This window comes from Bubalus bubalis, chromosome 3 (assembly GCF_019923935.1).
Source record: "Bubalus bubalis isolate 160015118507 breed Murrah chromosome 3, NDDB_SH_1, whole genome shotgun sequence".
Classification (NCBI taxonomy): domain Eukaryota; kingdom Metazoa; phylum Chordata; class Mammalia; order Artiodactyla; family Bovidae; genus Bubalus; species Bubalus bubalis.
The window spans coordinates 14,307,101-14,322,428 of NC_059159.1; the positions used below are offsets into that span (position 1 = coordinate 14,307,101).

Consider the following 15,328-nt stretch of genomic DNA (forward strand, 5'->3'; position numbering starts at 1 on the left):
CTAGAAGCCACACCTACTGACTTATGTGTGGAAAAGTTGTTTTTCTCAGTCTTGATTCTTTAACTAGTTAAGGGCCATCTAAAGGGAAAGCTAGGAATGTGATTTTTTATATTTTCTTTTTACTTAGAGACATACACTTATATGTTTATTTGTTTAGATAGAATCAAAAGAACCAGAGAAAATGGATTATAAAAATTAATATTATTGCAAGTAGAGGGGAAAGTATTCTTCCATTAGACGCATTTACAAAAGGTTAGGTTTTATTGAAATACTTATATGAATAGTGCTAAACTGCAAGAAATATATAGTTAAATAGATTGATACCCTCACTTGCCAAGGTTTTTCTTGAATACTTAATACTGCTAAATATTAGTCTTCTCTTATTTGAAGTTGCTAGATCACAGAATCATAGAATTGAGGAACTGGCTAGATGATTTCTGTCTGGCCTTGAATGTTGGCAGATTAATATCTTGACTTAAAAAATTAGCATAGTTATCAAGGTACAAAGTTTCTGCAATTATCAACACTTATCAGTATTTCATTTTAGTATTTTCAGCTGTCTCTGGGAAATCTGCACTATCCCACTATGTCTAACTCCTGAATTGTTGTTTTGGTCTCTAACATTTTGTTTAGTTCCACCTTCTTCCCCTGAATTTTAAAATTCTACTCATCCTACTGTGTGAAAGTTAGAACAGCTTCTCTGTACCTTTAACCTTTCCTTCTCTGGATACCACTAGTAGACAGTGGCGACAGTATTTTTATAGCAATGCTCAAAAATCTAAAATGGCTCCCCGTTTTCTACTTAAGTCATTCCAAGCCTTTATTTTCTGACTTTTAAGCCTTTCTTACTAATCAGTCTAATCTCTCCAATGGTATTTACTTTTTACACTTTAGCACAAAGGCTTTTATTAGATTGCTCAAAGCCCTTCAAGTATTGTTATACCTCCCTTGGTGCTCCTTTTGTTTGTTCTTTAAACCCCAGAGGAATCCCTTGCCCTCAAAAAGGGGTGTAGGGTGGGGAGCCTTTCTCTACTGTTCAGACTCAGGTTGTTCTGCTTTTCTGAGCTCTTGTACTCACTGTTGAACCAGGGAGCAAATGAAAGGTATGATACAGTGTAAAGAGCATAAAGTTACGAACCAGACTGTGTGCCTGGGTGTAAGAGTCCGCACTTCAGACCCTGGCTCTCCACCTCCTACTGTGTGACCTTAGGCTAGTTAATTAACCCCTTTGTGTCTCAGTTTCCTCATCAGTAAAATAGAGACAGTAGTAGTATTCACTCCATAGAATGATTTTGAAGATTAAGAGGTTTAATATACATAAAGCATTTAGAATAGTGCCTGACATGGTATTATAAGTGTTTTCTTTATAATCAGTACGGTCAAAAACTTGCTTATTCTTGGGGTTTTTTGCTTATAATGTATAGTGTTTTAATATTCTCAGTTAGATAGGAAGCTCTTTTAAGGCAGGGTGTTAAATTTTTTGTTTCAGTTTCTCATCACTCATGGTAGTTATTCAGTAAAAAACTTTATGGCTAATTTGATTTCTTGGTAGCCTGTGTTCCCGTGTGAAAACTTCAGTAAGCTCTTTCTGTAACTGGGCTACTAAGGGAGACCTTGGGAAAGCTCTGAGAGAGCCAGGTATGCTTTAAGCATTCACCCCTCAGGGGTTAAAGGGCTTGTAAAGATGAATGAAGACTACATTGTAAGATAATCTCTAGACTTTGGTAGTTTAAGAGAGATTGTTCGAGACTGGAGCAAGAAAAAAAAAAATGTAGGTTTAATACTTAATGTAGAATTAGCTTTAATCTTAGTTTTAAAATGGACCACTTTTCATTTGTAGCTTAATGTTAAAGTTTTTATAAAGAATGGAATAAGTCTTTTGTAGCAAATGTTAGTCTTTATATAATTATAATCTTCTTGTCAAAATATTCTTTAAACCCTCCCTTTTTTCCCCCCACCCCCCACAGGGCTTCCTGATCCATTTGCTAAGGTGGTGGTTGATGGATCTGGGCAATGCCATTCTACAGATACTGTGAAGAATACACTCGATCCAAAATGGAATCAGCATTATGACCTGTAGGTTTAAATGGTTTATTTGAAATAAAAACATAGACTCAATATTATTTGATATAGTCTTTGAAAAGAATCACTGAATATGATCTGAGTTTGATCATGGTGTAATTTGATTGTCACAGAGGGATGCGAAACCTTGTATGAAGATGCGGGGTCCTTAATAAGCCTTTGAAGAGCAAGACGTATGCACAGCAAAGTGCAGCACCCCCCCCTCAGTCACATAAAGCATTAATTCACTTTAGGTCAGTTTGTTCAGTTGCCAAGTCATGTCCGACTCTTTGCAACCCCATGGACTGCAGCATGCCAGGCTTCCCTGTCCCTTAGCATCTCCTGAAGTTTGCCGAAGGTCATGTCCATTACATTGGCAGTGCCATCCAATCATCTCATCTTCTGTCATCCTCTTCTCCTTCTGCCTTCAATCTTTCCCAGCATCAGGGTCTTTTCCAGTGAGTTGGCTGTTTGCATCAGGTGCCCAAAGTATTGGAGATTCAGCTTCAGCATCAGTTCTTCTGAGTATTTAGGGTTGATTTCCTTTAAGATTGACTGGTTTGATCTGGTTAGGTCAGTTATAAATATAAAATCAGAAATCATCATTGGAGTACACACATAGGTATTCTCTTTGTTTCTTATATGGATGATTTCTTCTAAAATTTATTTTCATCATAGTAGCAAATGTACCATTTTTAAAAAGGCAGATGATACTGTAGGGCTTTTAATGGGAAAATTCTTATTCCTGATTCTAATTCTCAAGGTAACTGTTTTCAATAACTTTGGCCGTTATAGAATTTTCTATGTCTAGGTATCGTGCTTATTTATAGCATTTAATGTAAATATATATTTATTTAGTATTAGGTATTATTTAAATTTTTTTTTTTACCATATAAGATCATTTAGCTCTTACAGCTGATCTCTCTCATCCCATTCCTACAGCATCCATATGCCCCTTTCCTTCTCGCAGCCCTCCTATATATAGTTATTTGAACCTTCTTGTTTAAATCATATTGTTCTTTGTTTATGCTGTTATCATGTAAAATATTCATGACTGAGTCATGTGGTGTGCAGTGATTGTATTTTCTTTCTGGACACCTTTTTATTTTTATGAAATTAATAGCTGTCTAACTTTACCGTTTGTTTAGTTTTCCATCTGTCTCATTGAGCACGTCGCAGACTCTCTCTCCTACAGTGTATTTGAAATACAGTGCTCAGTATTTACTGTGGTTTTAAATCTGGATACTTAGACTCTTCAGTCACAAGAAACTTTTCTGTTTATTTAATGATCTATAGATAATTCCCTGTCCTCCATTGTATTTCTTTTTCCTCTTCTGGAACTCCTGTTATTTGGATGGTACCTCTCCTGAATTGATTATCATTTAGTTGTCCTGTCTTTTTTCTCCCATATTAAAAAAAGTGATAATAAAAATTTTTTCTTCTAGTAAAAAATTAAAGTCCACATCAAAATATTTGGGCCATTTTTCCAAGCATTCCTATTTAATATAATTTCTGCTCTCCAGTTTTTAATTTCCAATATCATTTTGCTTTCTCACTGTTTCTTTTTCATAACTTACTCTTACTTCCTGGAAGCAGTATCTTCTTTAATGAGAGAAGTTTTATAATTGTAGTTTTTTTCTGTTGTGTAACCTCTCTCTGCTCAGGTTTCCTTTTTTTCTTTTCTGTTAGTTTGATTTGGGTTCCTGTCTTTTTATATTCAAGGAGAGGCACTTAAATGTTGATTGGAAACTCTCTGCCCATGGGTAGTGCTGGCCTGCTTGGTAGGGTAGTCAGGAGTAACTGTGACATTTTCTGCACAGAATTCTTCCTTCTCCTTCCTGGGGGCTATATTCCTGATCTGACAGGGTTCTTGGATCTGAAAGACGTAAGGATGCTAGGAGGTCTCTCCATTCACTAGGTTAACCCTTTCTCTGAATACCCTGTTTTTATTACAGAATTTCACCTCCTCCCTCAGCTGTGCCTAGTGTCTCTGAGTGCTGCTATGGTTGAGGATGAACTGGGTTGGGGAAGGGATTCAGAAAGGCTTTCCATCCCTTTTATTTATTTACTTTTTTAAATTGACTTGTTGATTTAACTTTCCATTCCTTTTAAACACTTTTCGCTACTCCTTCTGTTTCAACCTCGTCATCACCATTGGAGTATATTAGGCTTACCATTTGGGAATATTTCAGGGATTGGTGACAATACTCTTGTTTCAGGGAGTCTCAGAGGGAGACAATCATTCAAGGATACAGGCTGACAGAAGCTTTCCTGTTTTCCATATATGTTCCTAGGGTCTCTCTGGGCTTTGATATCCAGCCTCCCAACAGGATGCTTAAGCCAGTGGATGGGTAGGCTTTAAGGCCTCAAGGAACCGGTATTTTAGCATACCTGTGTATCAGGCTTGCCAGCTGGGACACTGACTTTAGTGTGATTTTTTTTTTTTTTTTTTTTTAATATTTGGTCTGGGGTGATTTATCTTGTTAATACTTGATTCTGATTCTAGAATTTTTAAATATCATGGAGGTACATAGTTACCGAATAAGCTCTTTTTAGGTTTATTTGAAAATTGATACACGTGTACTGAATGATATTTTAGTCTAGATTTTTTCATTTGCAAGCCGTAGAAATGAAATTCACATTGGCTTCATTTTTGAAAAGTGTTGCCTTACATAATGAAACATATACACACTAATATATACAAAATAGATACTCAACAGGGACCTATTGTAATAACCTATATGGGAAAAGAATGAGTATATGTATAACTGATTCACTTTGATGTACATCTGAAACCAACACAACATTGCAAATATACTCCAGTATAAAGTAAAAAATGTAAAAGTATTAGCTTACGTAATTAAAAGGAGGGTAGGCATGCTTTAACACAGCTGGATCCAAGGCCTCAAGTGAGCCTTTCATGTTACTCATTTAAAAGATTTAGTCCTTACTTAAGTGGTATAGGGTTTTTTTTTTAAATTTTTCTGATATTACTGCTTTACTGAATGACACTTTAAGGTCAAGGTTGCTGGACCAAAAATTTGACCTCTTAGAGTCATTGAAATTTAGGGTTCTACTGATATAATTCTTTTATTGTATTTTCGCATGGGATGACACCATGTTAACAATTGGCTGTGGTAGAGCTTCTCCACACTTCCAGGTGTATGCACAGACAAGTGTAGTAACGCTTTTCCCTGCTCTGCTTGTCTGCAGGCAGTGAAGTGAAATCTGCAAGAGTCCTGCTCGCTCAAGGCCTGCATACAGGAAAGAAGCAGGGGAAAAGCGTTACAATCAGCTCTTGTTCTACAGCATTTTAAAACATAACAGGTATGTCAGATTTTTGGTCTGTCAGCCTTGACAATGCCCCTTGAAAATGAACTGAGTATTCGCTGAGGTAATAGGTCATGTCATTGAAATATATTTAAAATGTGACTGTGATAAAAGTTCTTCTAAGATTTTTGTTTTTGGAAAGAAATAATCATAAACTTCCATAGAGTTCTGTGACACTAGCTCCTAAAATAGCTTCTTTTATTAACAAAAATTGTTACTCAATCTGAAAGTGGCAAATGTGTTAAAGAATATATTGAAAATTCTTTTTAGACTTTACTTTTGAGCTTTTTTTAAAAAAAATACAGTCCTGTGGATAGATTGAATTCAAACATATTTTGGGCTCTCTAACCATATTCTAAACATTTGTGACTTTGGACTACAACAAAAAGGAAAGAAACCTTAGAAAACTTTTATATTAACTACTCATAGTTACCAAATTACTCATGCAGTCATTTTGTTTTTTTTTTTTAGGTATATTGGAAAGTCTGATTCAGTTACGATCAGTGTATGGAATCACAAGAAGATCCATAAAAAACAAGGTGCTGGATTTCTTGGTTGTGTTCGTCTTCTTTCCAATGCCATCAACCGCCTCAAAGACACTGGTTGTAAGTAGATGACGAGTGCTCTTAAAAATTTAAACATACAAATTTAAATAAGTATATCTATATTTTGATGGGGGAGGCAGAGGTCCGAAACCTGACTTCCCCTGTATATCTGAAACATTGATAAAAATTCCTGGTCTAAATTTATTTTGTTGACTTTTTCAAAAGAAATGAAACATGTTATGAATTCAGTTATGAGTGCCGTAATCAAAGTAAAACCAACATGCAGTGATTGATATTGTTCCTTACTGTAACTGGTCAGGCCAGTGTCATGTCTGTTTTTATAGATGAGACATGAGAGAAGAAGTGAGTTGCTTCTAAATGATTAGTACCAGAACTGACTCAAACCCTTTGTTAGTTTATAGTTGCCCTCTTATTAATATTTATGTTGTGTGTTGGGGCAGGGGGTTATTTGAAATGGTTAGATAAAAATATGACAACAACTAGTATTTTTGGACTCTTATGTGCCAGGTACTGTGCTGAGAGTTTTACATAACTATCTGATTTAATCCTTAATATGTGGTATAATTATAGTACTATAATTATACCTGAAAAAAATCAAGCTTTAAGGATAAATTGCTTAAGAACCAAACTATTAAGCGGCAAGCTAAGATTTATACTAAAGTGTTTCAAAATTTTTGGAGAAAAATAACTGCTTGTTGGCATCATGTATTACGTTTTTTGAAATCTAAGTTTGTCAAAACTTCCATTGAGACATTATATTAATATTATGTGTGCAGTTAAAATTTTGAACATTTGTTTCATCATTAAACCTTAAAAACTCTTGAAATGATTGGTCCAATTTCCAATGGATTGTAGAAATTTACTATTACTTTATAGATGTTAGAATCTCTGATACCAACTTACTTTTTTTCCCTTTTGTTGTTGATTTGAAATAGATCAGAGGTTGGATCTATGCAAACTTGGGCCAAATGACAATGATACAGTTAGAGGACAGATAGTAGGTAAGTGTGGAACTGAAAATTCTGTGAATTTTGGTTTCATTTAAGCTGACCTAAACTCTAAGTCTGACACGACTAAGCAACTTAACTTAGCACAGCAAACTCTGAATACATTTTAAATCAAAGTACTATAACTGTAGCTTTTGTAGGTTCATTGTACTGGCATGAATTAAGTCATGTAAAATTATTTGAATACTGGATCCAGAGTCCAGGCCAACTTAATTTTTTAAAAAAGGAACAAAATATAAATAATGTAAAAAATACACTCCTAATGTGAAGAACTATTGATCCTTTAGGAAGGAATTTTTTTTAAATATACAAATACACTAAAACTTTGAGATAAATCAAGATCTTCTCAAACTAGTTTTTGAGTAAGAAAGCCAGTTTAATACTTTATGGTTTTAAAATAATTTTTACTAACTGAAAAAAATAGGATGAGAAATAGCAGTATAGCACTGATAGGAGAAAGGGAAAATTGTTCTTTTACTCATAGGCACTTATTGGACTAGTGAGGTTATCTTGAATTGACCCTGTTATATAAAATTTCCTGAGACTTATCTTAAGAATTGATAGATTGAGATTGATCAAGATACCTAGAATAGTATAGGACACTGAGATGGGCTCCTTTGAAACTTCTTTAAAAAGAAATACGCAATTGAAATCTTATCATTTGATTATAGAGCAGAATTTAGAATAAAATGATTGCATTGTATGTGGGACTTCCCTGGCGGTCCAGTGGTTAAGATTTCATGGTTCCAATGCAGGGGCATGGGTTCAGTCCCTGGTTGGGAAACTTAAGATCCCACATGCTGTATGTCACGGCCAAAATATATTAAAAAAAAATAAATTGCATTATATTGCATTATATGAACCTGTTAGAGAGGTTTTAGTTACAGAAAGTACTTGAAAGACTTAAATTTAGAAGGCAATGAATTAGGTTCATGGTTAGGGAGTTGCCAGAGCCCACTCCAGTACTCTTGCCTGGAAAATCCCATGGACGGAGGAGCTTGGTAGGCTGCAGTCCATGGGATCGTGAAGAGTCGGATACGACTGAGTGACTTCACTTTCACTTTTCACTTTCATGCATTGGAGAAGGAAATGGCAACCCACTCCAGTGTTCTTGCCTGGAGAATCCCAGGGATGGCGGAGCCTGGTGGGCTGCTGTCTCTGGGGTCGCACAGAGTCGGACACGACTGAAGCGACTTAGCAGCAGAGTAGCATCATAACAAAAGCGCTATTGTGGGTATCAGGGAAGTATCTAAACTACAGCATTATTCATAATTCCTGTCATTCTTAGATTGAAAAGGAAGTTAAAAACTCAAAAATGTGAAATACACGAGTATACCTTTCATGTGTTATATTTCAAGTGCACTCGTGGACTTTACTCTTGCCTGGAGTCTCCCATGGACGGAGGAGCCTGGTGGGCTGCAGTCCATGGGGTCTCTAAGAGTCGGAGACGACAGTGATTTCACTTTCTTGCATTGGAGAAGGAAGTGGCAACCCACTCCAGTGTTCTTGCCTGGAGAATTCCAGGGACGGGGGAGCCTGGTAGGCTGCCATCTATGGAGTCTCACAGAGTTGGACACGACTGAAGCGACTTAGCAGCAGCAGCATGGACTTGTGTTGCCCCATTATGATAGGAAGAAAAGGAGTTCATGGACTCTCCTCCATGAACATGATAAAAGCAGACACTTTACCGTTTGAGCCACCAGGGAAGTCATGATAAAAGGTAGAAAACCTTAAAGGGGAAAATCTCATAGACAAAGAAATTGCAGAATTTAGTAGAAACTAGAGTTCATTCTTAACTATTAAAATAAGCTAATAAGCCAGATATCTTTTAAAAAGCAGTATTGTAAATTGTAGTAATTCTTTCTAGTTCTGTGACTCTTAGTAATGTTTCTGTTGTTTAATAGTAAGCCTTCAGTCCAGAGACCGAATAGGCACAGGAGGACAAGTGGTGGACTGCAGTCGTTTGTTTGATAATGATTTACCAGATGGGTAAGCTAAATTCATTGATGATATCCTTAAAATAATGAGCAGTAAGTTGGTGTTTATACTTTAGAAATTTGCTGATCAGTTCCAGAGTCCTGGTTTTCCTTGTACTTAGAAAATTAGTGAGGAATCTTATTACAACAGATTCATAAAGTAAGATATGAATTAATTATGAACAAATTAGATATGTTACATTTGTTTTACTTAAGAGTTTTGACTGGGAAAAAAATCAAATTGCTTGACAGATATAAATCTCTTGTAAATATTATGTATTCAAAACAAAAGCTTTTTTGTTTGATTAAATTATTCAAAACATGGCATATACATACTGAATGAGACATTGCTCTATTTAAAGGGATGGGATACAGAATTTGTGTAATAGTAATTACAATAACATAGTAACATTTATTGAGCCTACAAGTGTTAGCACTTTATATCATTTATCATTACATGATATGCATGTTTAATTCTCATAGCATGTGATTCTGGAGTTAGACCATTAGGGTTTCAATCCTTAACCTTCTGTTTACCAGCTTTATAAGTTTAATCCATTTATTTGGCTTTTGGGAACTTTGGTTTATATTGCAGATAATGATGGTAGTGCACATGCCTTAAATACTTGTGAGGATGAAATTAAATAATTCCTGTAGAGCGCTCAGCACAGTGTCTCACGTATAGCAAGTGCTTAATAAATAATTAGCTGCTACTACTACCATTACTACTGTACCACCCTCATGCATTTTACAGGCTTAAGGAACTGAGACTCAGAGAAGATGTGTATTTTGCCAAAGGCCACATAAAAATGGCAGAACTGGAACACAGATTTAAGTCTTGATTCGAAGTCTATGCTTTGATCATTGTTCTCTATTTTTGTTTGATACTAGTTCTGAAATGTTACCGTTTTATTTTTAATTTTCAAAGTATTTTTAATTAACTTCAGTGAGGTATAGTTTACATGTATAATAAATTATATCCATTTAAAATGTATAATTGATTTAAATTTTGATTTTAAGTTATTTTCACATGAAATTTCAAATCCAGGCTATGGTGTTTACTCATTTTGTGTGAACTGTTAAAAATTGCTGTAATTTAAGTCTGTTTATAGGTCATTTTAGACTCTTGATGTACCTGTTAATTTTTATGGATGTGAGGTAAATTATGGTACTTTTAAGGGAGAAGTTTAGGATGAAATAACTAATCAAAAAGTGTAAGGCTAATTATTCTAAATTTGCTCCACATCATTGTACTGTAATTGTAATCACAGGGGGGAAGAAACCTGCAAGTGCCTTTTTATTTTCTATTTTTTTGCCAGCGGCTTGTGGCATATTAACATTATTGTAGTCACTTACCTAATTTTTTTGTTATATTAATTAATAAGATTGAAGAAGTAAAATTTTTGCTTTTTAAAAATTTAGTTTGATAAATAGCAAATGTTGGTGAAGTTATGGAGAGAAAGGAACCCTTGTATGGCATAGATGGGAGTGTAAATTGGTACAGCCATTATAGAAAATGGTATGGAGGTTCCTCAGAGAGTTAAAAACGGAATTACCATATGATCCAGCTATTCCACTTCTGGGTATCTATCCTAAGAAAATGAAAATACTAATTCAAACAGGTATATGCATCCCTTTGTTTGTTGCAGCATTATTTATTATAGATGAGATACGGAAGCAGCCTAAGTATGTCCATTAATAACATGGATAAAGAAGATGCAGTGTATACACACACACACAAAATAGAATATTGCTCAGCCATAAGAAAGGAATGAGATCTTGTCACTTCTAACAACACAGGTGGATCTAGAGAGTATTATGCTAAGTGAAATAAGTCAGAGAAAGACAAATACCATCTGATTTCACTTGTATGGGGAAACTGAAAAACAAAGCAAATAAACAAATGAAACAGACTCAGATACAAAGAACAAACTCTGTATTGCTTTGCCAGGGCGGGGAGAGGGAGGGGAATGGATGAAGTAGGTGAAGGGGATTGGGAGGTACAAACTTCCAGTCATAAGTAAGTCATGGGGATGTAATGTACAGCATAAGGAATATGGTCCATGTTGTAGTACCTTTGGTTACAGAAGGTTACTAGACTTATCCTGGTGATCATTGTGTAGTGTATGGAGATGTCAAGTCACTATGTTGAATGCCTGAAACTAATATAATGTTGTATGTCAGCTATACTTAAATTTTTTTTTAATTCATAACTTTTGATAGAAAATATGTAAGAGAAAATAAAAATATGAAGATTAAAAAATTAGTTTCGGTAGCCTAAATGTTTTGGAAAGATTTTTATATACATTTCTAGTTACATTTAATTTTTTAAAATTATGTGTAATTTTTATTTTTAGTATGGACTTTTTTCCCCTCCCACTAAATTCTGGAGAATTAGTATAATTATTAATAATTGAGCATTGTTTACATCATTGAAAAATTATCAGTTTGGCTGATGGAAAATAGTCACTCCTCAGAATAAATATTTTAAAAGCTTCAGAATTCCAGAAGACATATTGTACAGTTGTAAAATAAGTTGAAACAATTTTTATATTCTGTGCATTGTTTTTTCAATTTGTCATTGCTGATTCATAACAACAAATGTCTTGTGGCTTGCACCAAAACCACTCCATGTCTGGCTTCCTATTACTGCTTTATCTCTCAATATTTTTATTTAAGCTGGGAAGAAAGGCGAACTGCCTCTGGAAGAATCCAGTACCTAAACCACATAACAAGAACTACGCAGTGGGAACGCCCAACACGGTGAGAACATAAGAATCTCTTTCCAGAGTCTGTGCTATTCACCCTCCTGAAGTCACCCTCTGCTTATATGTCAGCTTTATCAGATTTCTTTCCTTTGTGTAAACTGCTCTAGATCAGTAGATCTTATAGCAGATGCCTTTATTATTTTTAATAAAGATTGCTTAGCAGGTTATTCTGTTATTGTAGCTCCATGGCCTGTGATGGTATTTAGTAAATATTTATTAAATGAGCTAAATGAATACATTAAATAAGTCATCTTACTCCTGCGACTCTTAAATTTTTTGAGTCCATTATTGAATGGCTGTAACAAAATATGTGTACAGGGATCACCATTTATTCAGTCACGTCAAGGGATGATTATAGTGTGTCCAGTAAGGTCTGTGACCAAGAGAAGAACCAGATGGTCTGAGACCACCTGAAGAGGCACTTGACTTAGAGTCGGGGGTAAGGGAATGGTAGAACTTGGAAAGGAAAACTCTGAAGGAGGAGAATCTCTGAACTAAAAATCCTGAAGCATGTGAAGATTTAGCCAAGTAAGGGGGAACATGATGAAAAGTCTTCAGGACAGTGGTAACAGCTATCATTGAATTTACTAAATTGTTGTATGCTTGGCTCTGTGCTATAACAATGAATAATGCAGAAAGGCCTTCCTGGAGCTTAATGTATAAAGACAGGGGGATGCAAGGTAATTTTTGAAAGCTTCAAGGAAAGCTCTTTAAGTAACTGAAAGTGAATAGGATAAGTGGCTGGATTTCCTTTTTTTACTTTTCAAAATAAGAAAAAAGTTTATTTGCCACCTGTACTTAGTGCTTGCTTTGCTCCCCCTACTGTTATTTTTCCCTCCCTGAACAGGAATGACCCCAGACATAGAACATCGAATGCTTCTCATTAGCTATCAGTTCAGTTCAGTTCAGTCGCTCAGTTGTGTCCGACTCTTTGCGACCCCATGAATCACAGCACGCCAGGCCTCCCTGTCCATCACCAACTCCCGGAGTTCACTCAAACTCACATCCATCAAGTTGGTGATGCCATCCAGCCATCTCATCCTCTGTCGTCCCCTTCTCCTCCTGCCCCCCAATCCCTCCCAGCATCAGGGTCTTTTCCAATGAGTCAACTGTTCACATGACGTGGCCAAAGTATTGGAGTTTCAGCTTCAGCATCAGTCCTTCCAATGAACACCCAGGACTGATGTCCTTTAGGATGGACTAGTTGGATCTCCTTGCAGTCCAAGGGACTCGAAAGAGTCTTCTCCAACACCACAGTTCAAAAGCATCAATTCTTCGGCGCTCAGCTTTCTTCACAGTTCAACTCGCACATCCATACATGACCACTGGAAAACTTTTATTTTATTGGGATTAAATTGCTTAACTCATTGAGTCACTCAGTCTTCTCTATTACACTGTGATTCTTGGATGAAAGCCTAGCTTATGTTGCCATTTAAAAAAATGCTTATTTGAGAGTTTATTTCTAGTATTAACCAGCCAAGGATTATATTGAAGTCAGAAGAATCTATTTTTATCATATCTCAGTGTAAATAAATGTGTGCTTGTGTCAGTGTTTTAGTGAAGTCCCCTTCTTCCTCATTTAACTGATAAAATTGACTTTAATTTTCACATGTATAAAGTTGATTGTAAATGTTAGTTTAAAAATTAACTCTTGATTATCCTCTTAATTTGGTTGACCTAGAAGAGACAGGAAGCTCTTTGAAGTGACAAACTATCTTCTTTCCTTTATTCATTCAGTATTTATTGAACTACTTCTCTTAAATGTATGCTGAGTACTGTTCCAGGTACGGGAATATATACGGTGGGTAACTAGGCAGACTCGGTTCTCTCAATAAATATTCTAGTAGGAGAAGATGGGCAGAAACAGGGTTGCAAATGAGGAAAATACCAGAATTAACTGCTCTGCTGAGGAAGAAAGGTGATGTACTATCAGATGCCTGGGTGAGTAGATCTGACGGTCAGGAACGACTTCTTAGAGGCAGCATTTAAGCTTAAACTGTGATTTGAATGACAAAAAAGAGTCTGGCCTAGAGAAAATAGGGGAAAAAATCATCCTAAATAGGAGGAAGGGCTGCTCTCTGGCACTGAAGGTAGAACAACCATGCAAGCTTGAGGAGGAGGAAGAGGGTTGGTGTGGCAGAGGCAGCATGGGAGAAGGATGGAAGTGCAAGTCTGAGGTGGCCTGTAGCTGAGCCAAGTAGGGCTTTGGGTGCTCATACACACATCTGCAAATGTATGTAGATTTCATAAAAAGTGTAATTAAGATCAATAAGGGCTTCCCTTATAGCTCAGATGGTAAAGAATCTGCCTACAGTGCAGGAGACCTGGGTTCGATTCCTGGGTCAGGAATATCCCTTGGAGGAGGAAGTGGCAACCCACTCCAGTTTTTTTGCCTGGAGAATCCCAAGGACAGAGAAGTCTAATGGGCTACAATACATGGGGTCGCAACGAGTCGGACACGGCTAAGTGACTAAACCACCACCACCAAAATGATTTTAATCTGTAATTGATAATCTGCTTATCACCTGGGTTTCTTTGGTGCTTTGAGACTTCTGGTTTGCTTTTATTTAGAGTTTCTTGAAGTTGTCATGTTTGTATTAATCATTCTGTTTTTTTGGAAGTGATCGTTACTGCAGTACACACATTGTCTATAAACTCTACTTGTGATATCTGAGTTGAGTAAGTTTTTATTTCCTTGTTACTTTTTGATAGACCGGCATCTGAATATTCTAGTCCCGGCAGACCTCTTAGCTGCTTTGTTGATGAGAACACTCCAATTAGTGGAACAAATGGTGCAACGTGTGGACAGTCTTCAGATCCCAGACTGGCAGAGAGAAGAGTCAGGTCACAACGACATAGAAATTACATGAGCAGGACACATTTACATACTCCTCCAGACCTACCGGAAGGCTATGGTATGACAACTACCAGAGGAAAAATAAAGTGTGTTTTACTGACTTAAGCTTGCTAAGAAAGCCAGAAAATCAGCCTTTAAAGTAGTTATTAATCTGGGTTTAGGAATTCTGCATGAAAATAAAAGTAAATGTAAACCCCCCCAACTCTGATAAGTCTCTGAAGTGATAGAAAACTAACAGGAGTCTGACTTTGGGTTAGTCATTTAACCTCAGCCTTTTTGCTCCATTACAGTGAACTGAGGTGAACAATACCTCTCCTTTTCACAAAGGTTTTGTGAGGAGTATATGAAACAGCGGGAGACTGCTTTGTACACAGGCACTGTAAAAAGTGGGATGCTGGTGTTCTTGATAATGGCAGTCTGAAGTCAGAACTATAATGTAATTTTCTAAACATACATATTTAGAAATAAATAGCATGTTTGTGATGGTATTTATGTATTATATTTGTACTGTCTATAGTTTGGGGTTATCTGAGTGATTGGGTTATTGTAAATGATTTAGTCACTTCTATGTTTATGTAAAAATATAATCTTAGGTAATTTCCTAAATTTTAGAATTCCATGTGGGAGATAATATGAGTCTTCTTGTAGCTGAGGACAGAACTTCCTAAATTAATCTCATCTTGTGAACTCTTGTAGTATGAACTCAACTGGAGTCTCTTGTTAAAAACTTAACCAAGTTACTTAAACCCTTGCCCTTTTCACA

The 15,328-nt window shown here is 36.0% G+C and overlaps 1 protein-coding gene across 2 annotated transcripts in view; it reads left to right on the plus strand.

Annotated features, from left to right (window-relative positions):
- Nucleotides 1–15,328, plus strand: part of SMURF2 (SMAD specific E3 ubiquitin protein ligase 2) — a 113,900-nt gene that overhangs the window by 70,752 nt on the left and 27,820 nt on the right. For both annotated transcript variants that reach the window (XM_006049446.3, XM_044938759.1), the window contains exons 3-8: nucleotides 1,968–2,076; nucleotides 5,863–5,996; nucleotides 6,893–6,958; nucleotides 8,869–8,953; nucleotides 11,620–11,703; nucleotides 14,421–14,623. In XM_006049446.3, coding sequence (XP_006049508.1) covers nucleotides 1,968–2,076; nucleotides 5,863–5,996; nucleotides 6,893–6,958; nucleotides 8,869–8,953; nucleotides 11,620–11,703; nucleotides 14,421–14,623 — 681 coding nt within the window. The remainder of the gene's footprint in view (nucleotides 1–1,967; nucleotides 2,077–5,862; nucleotides 5,997–6,892; nucleotides 6,959–8,868; nucleotides 8,954–11,619; nucleotides 11,704–14,420; nucleotides 14,624–15,328) is intronic.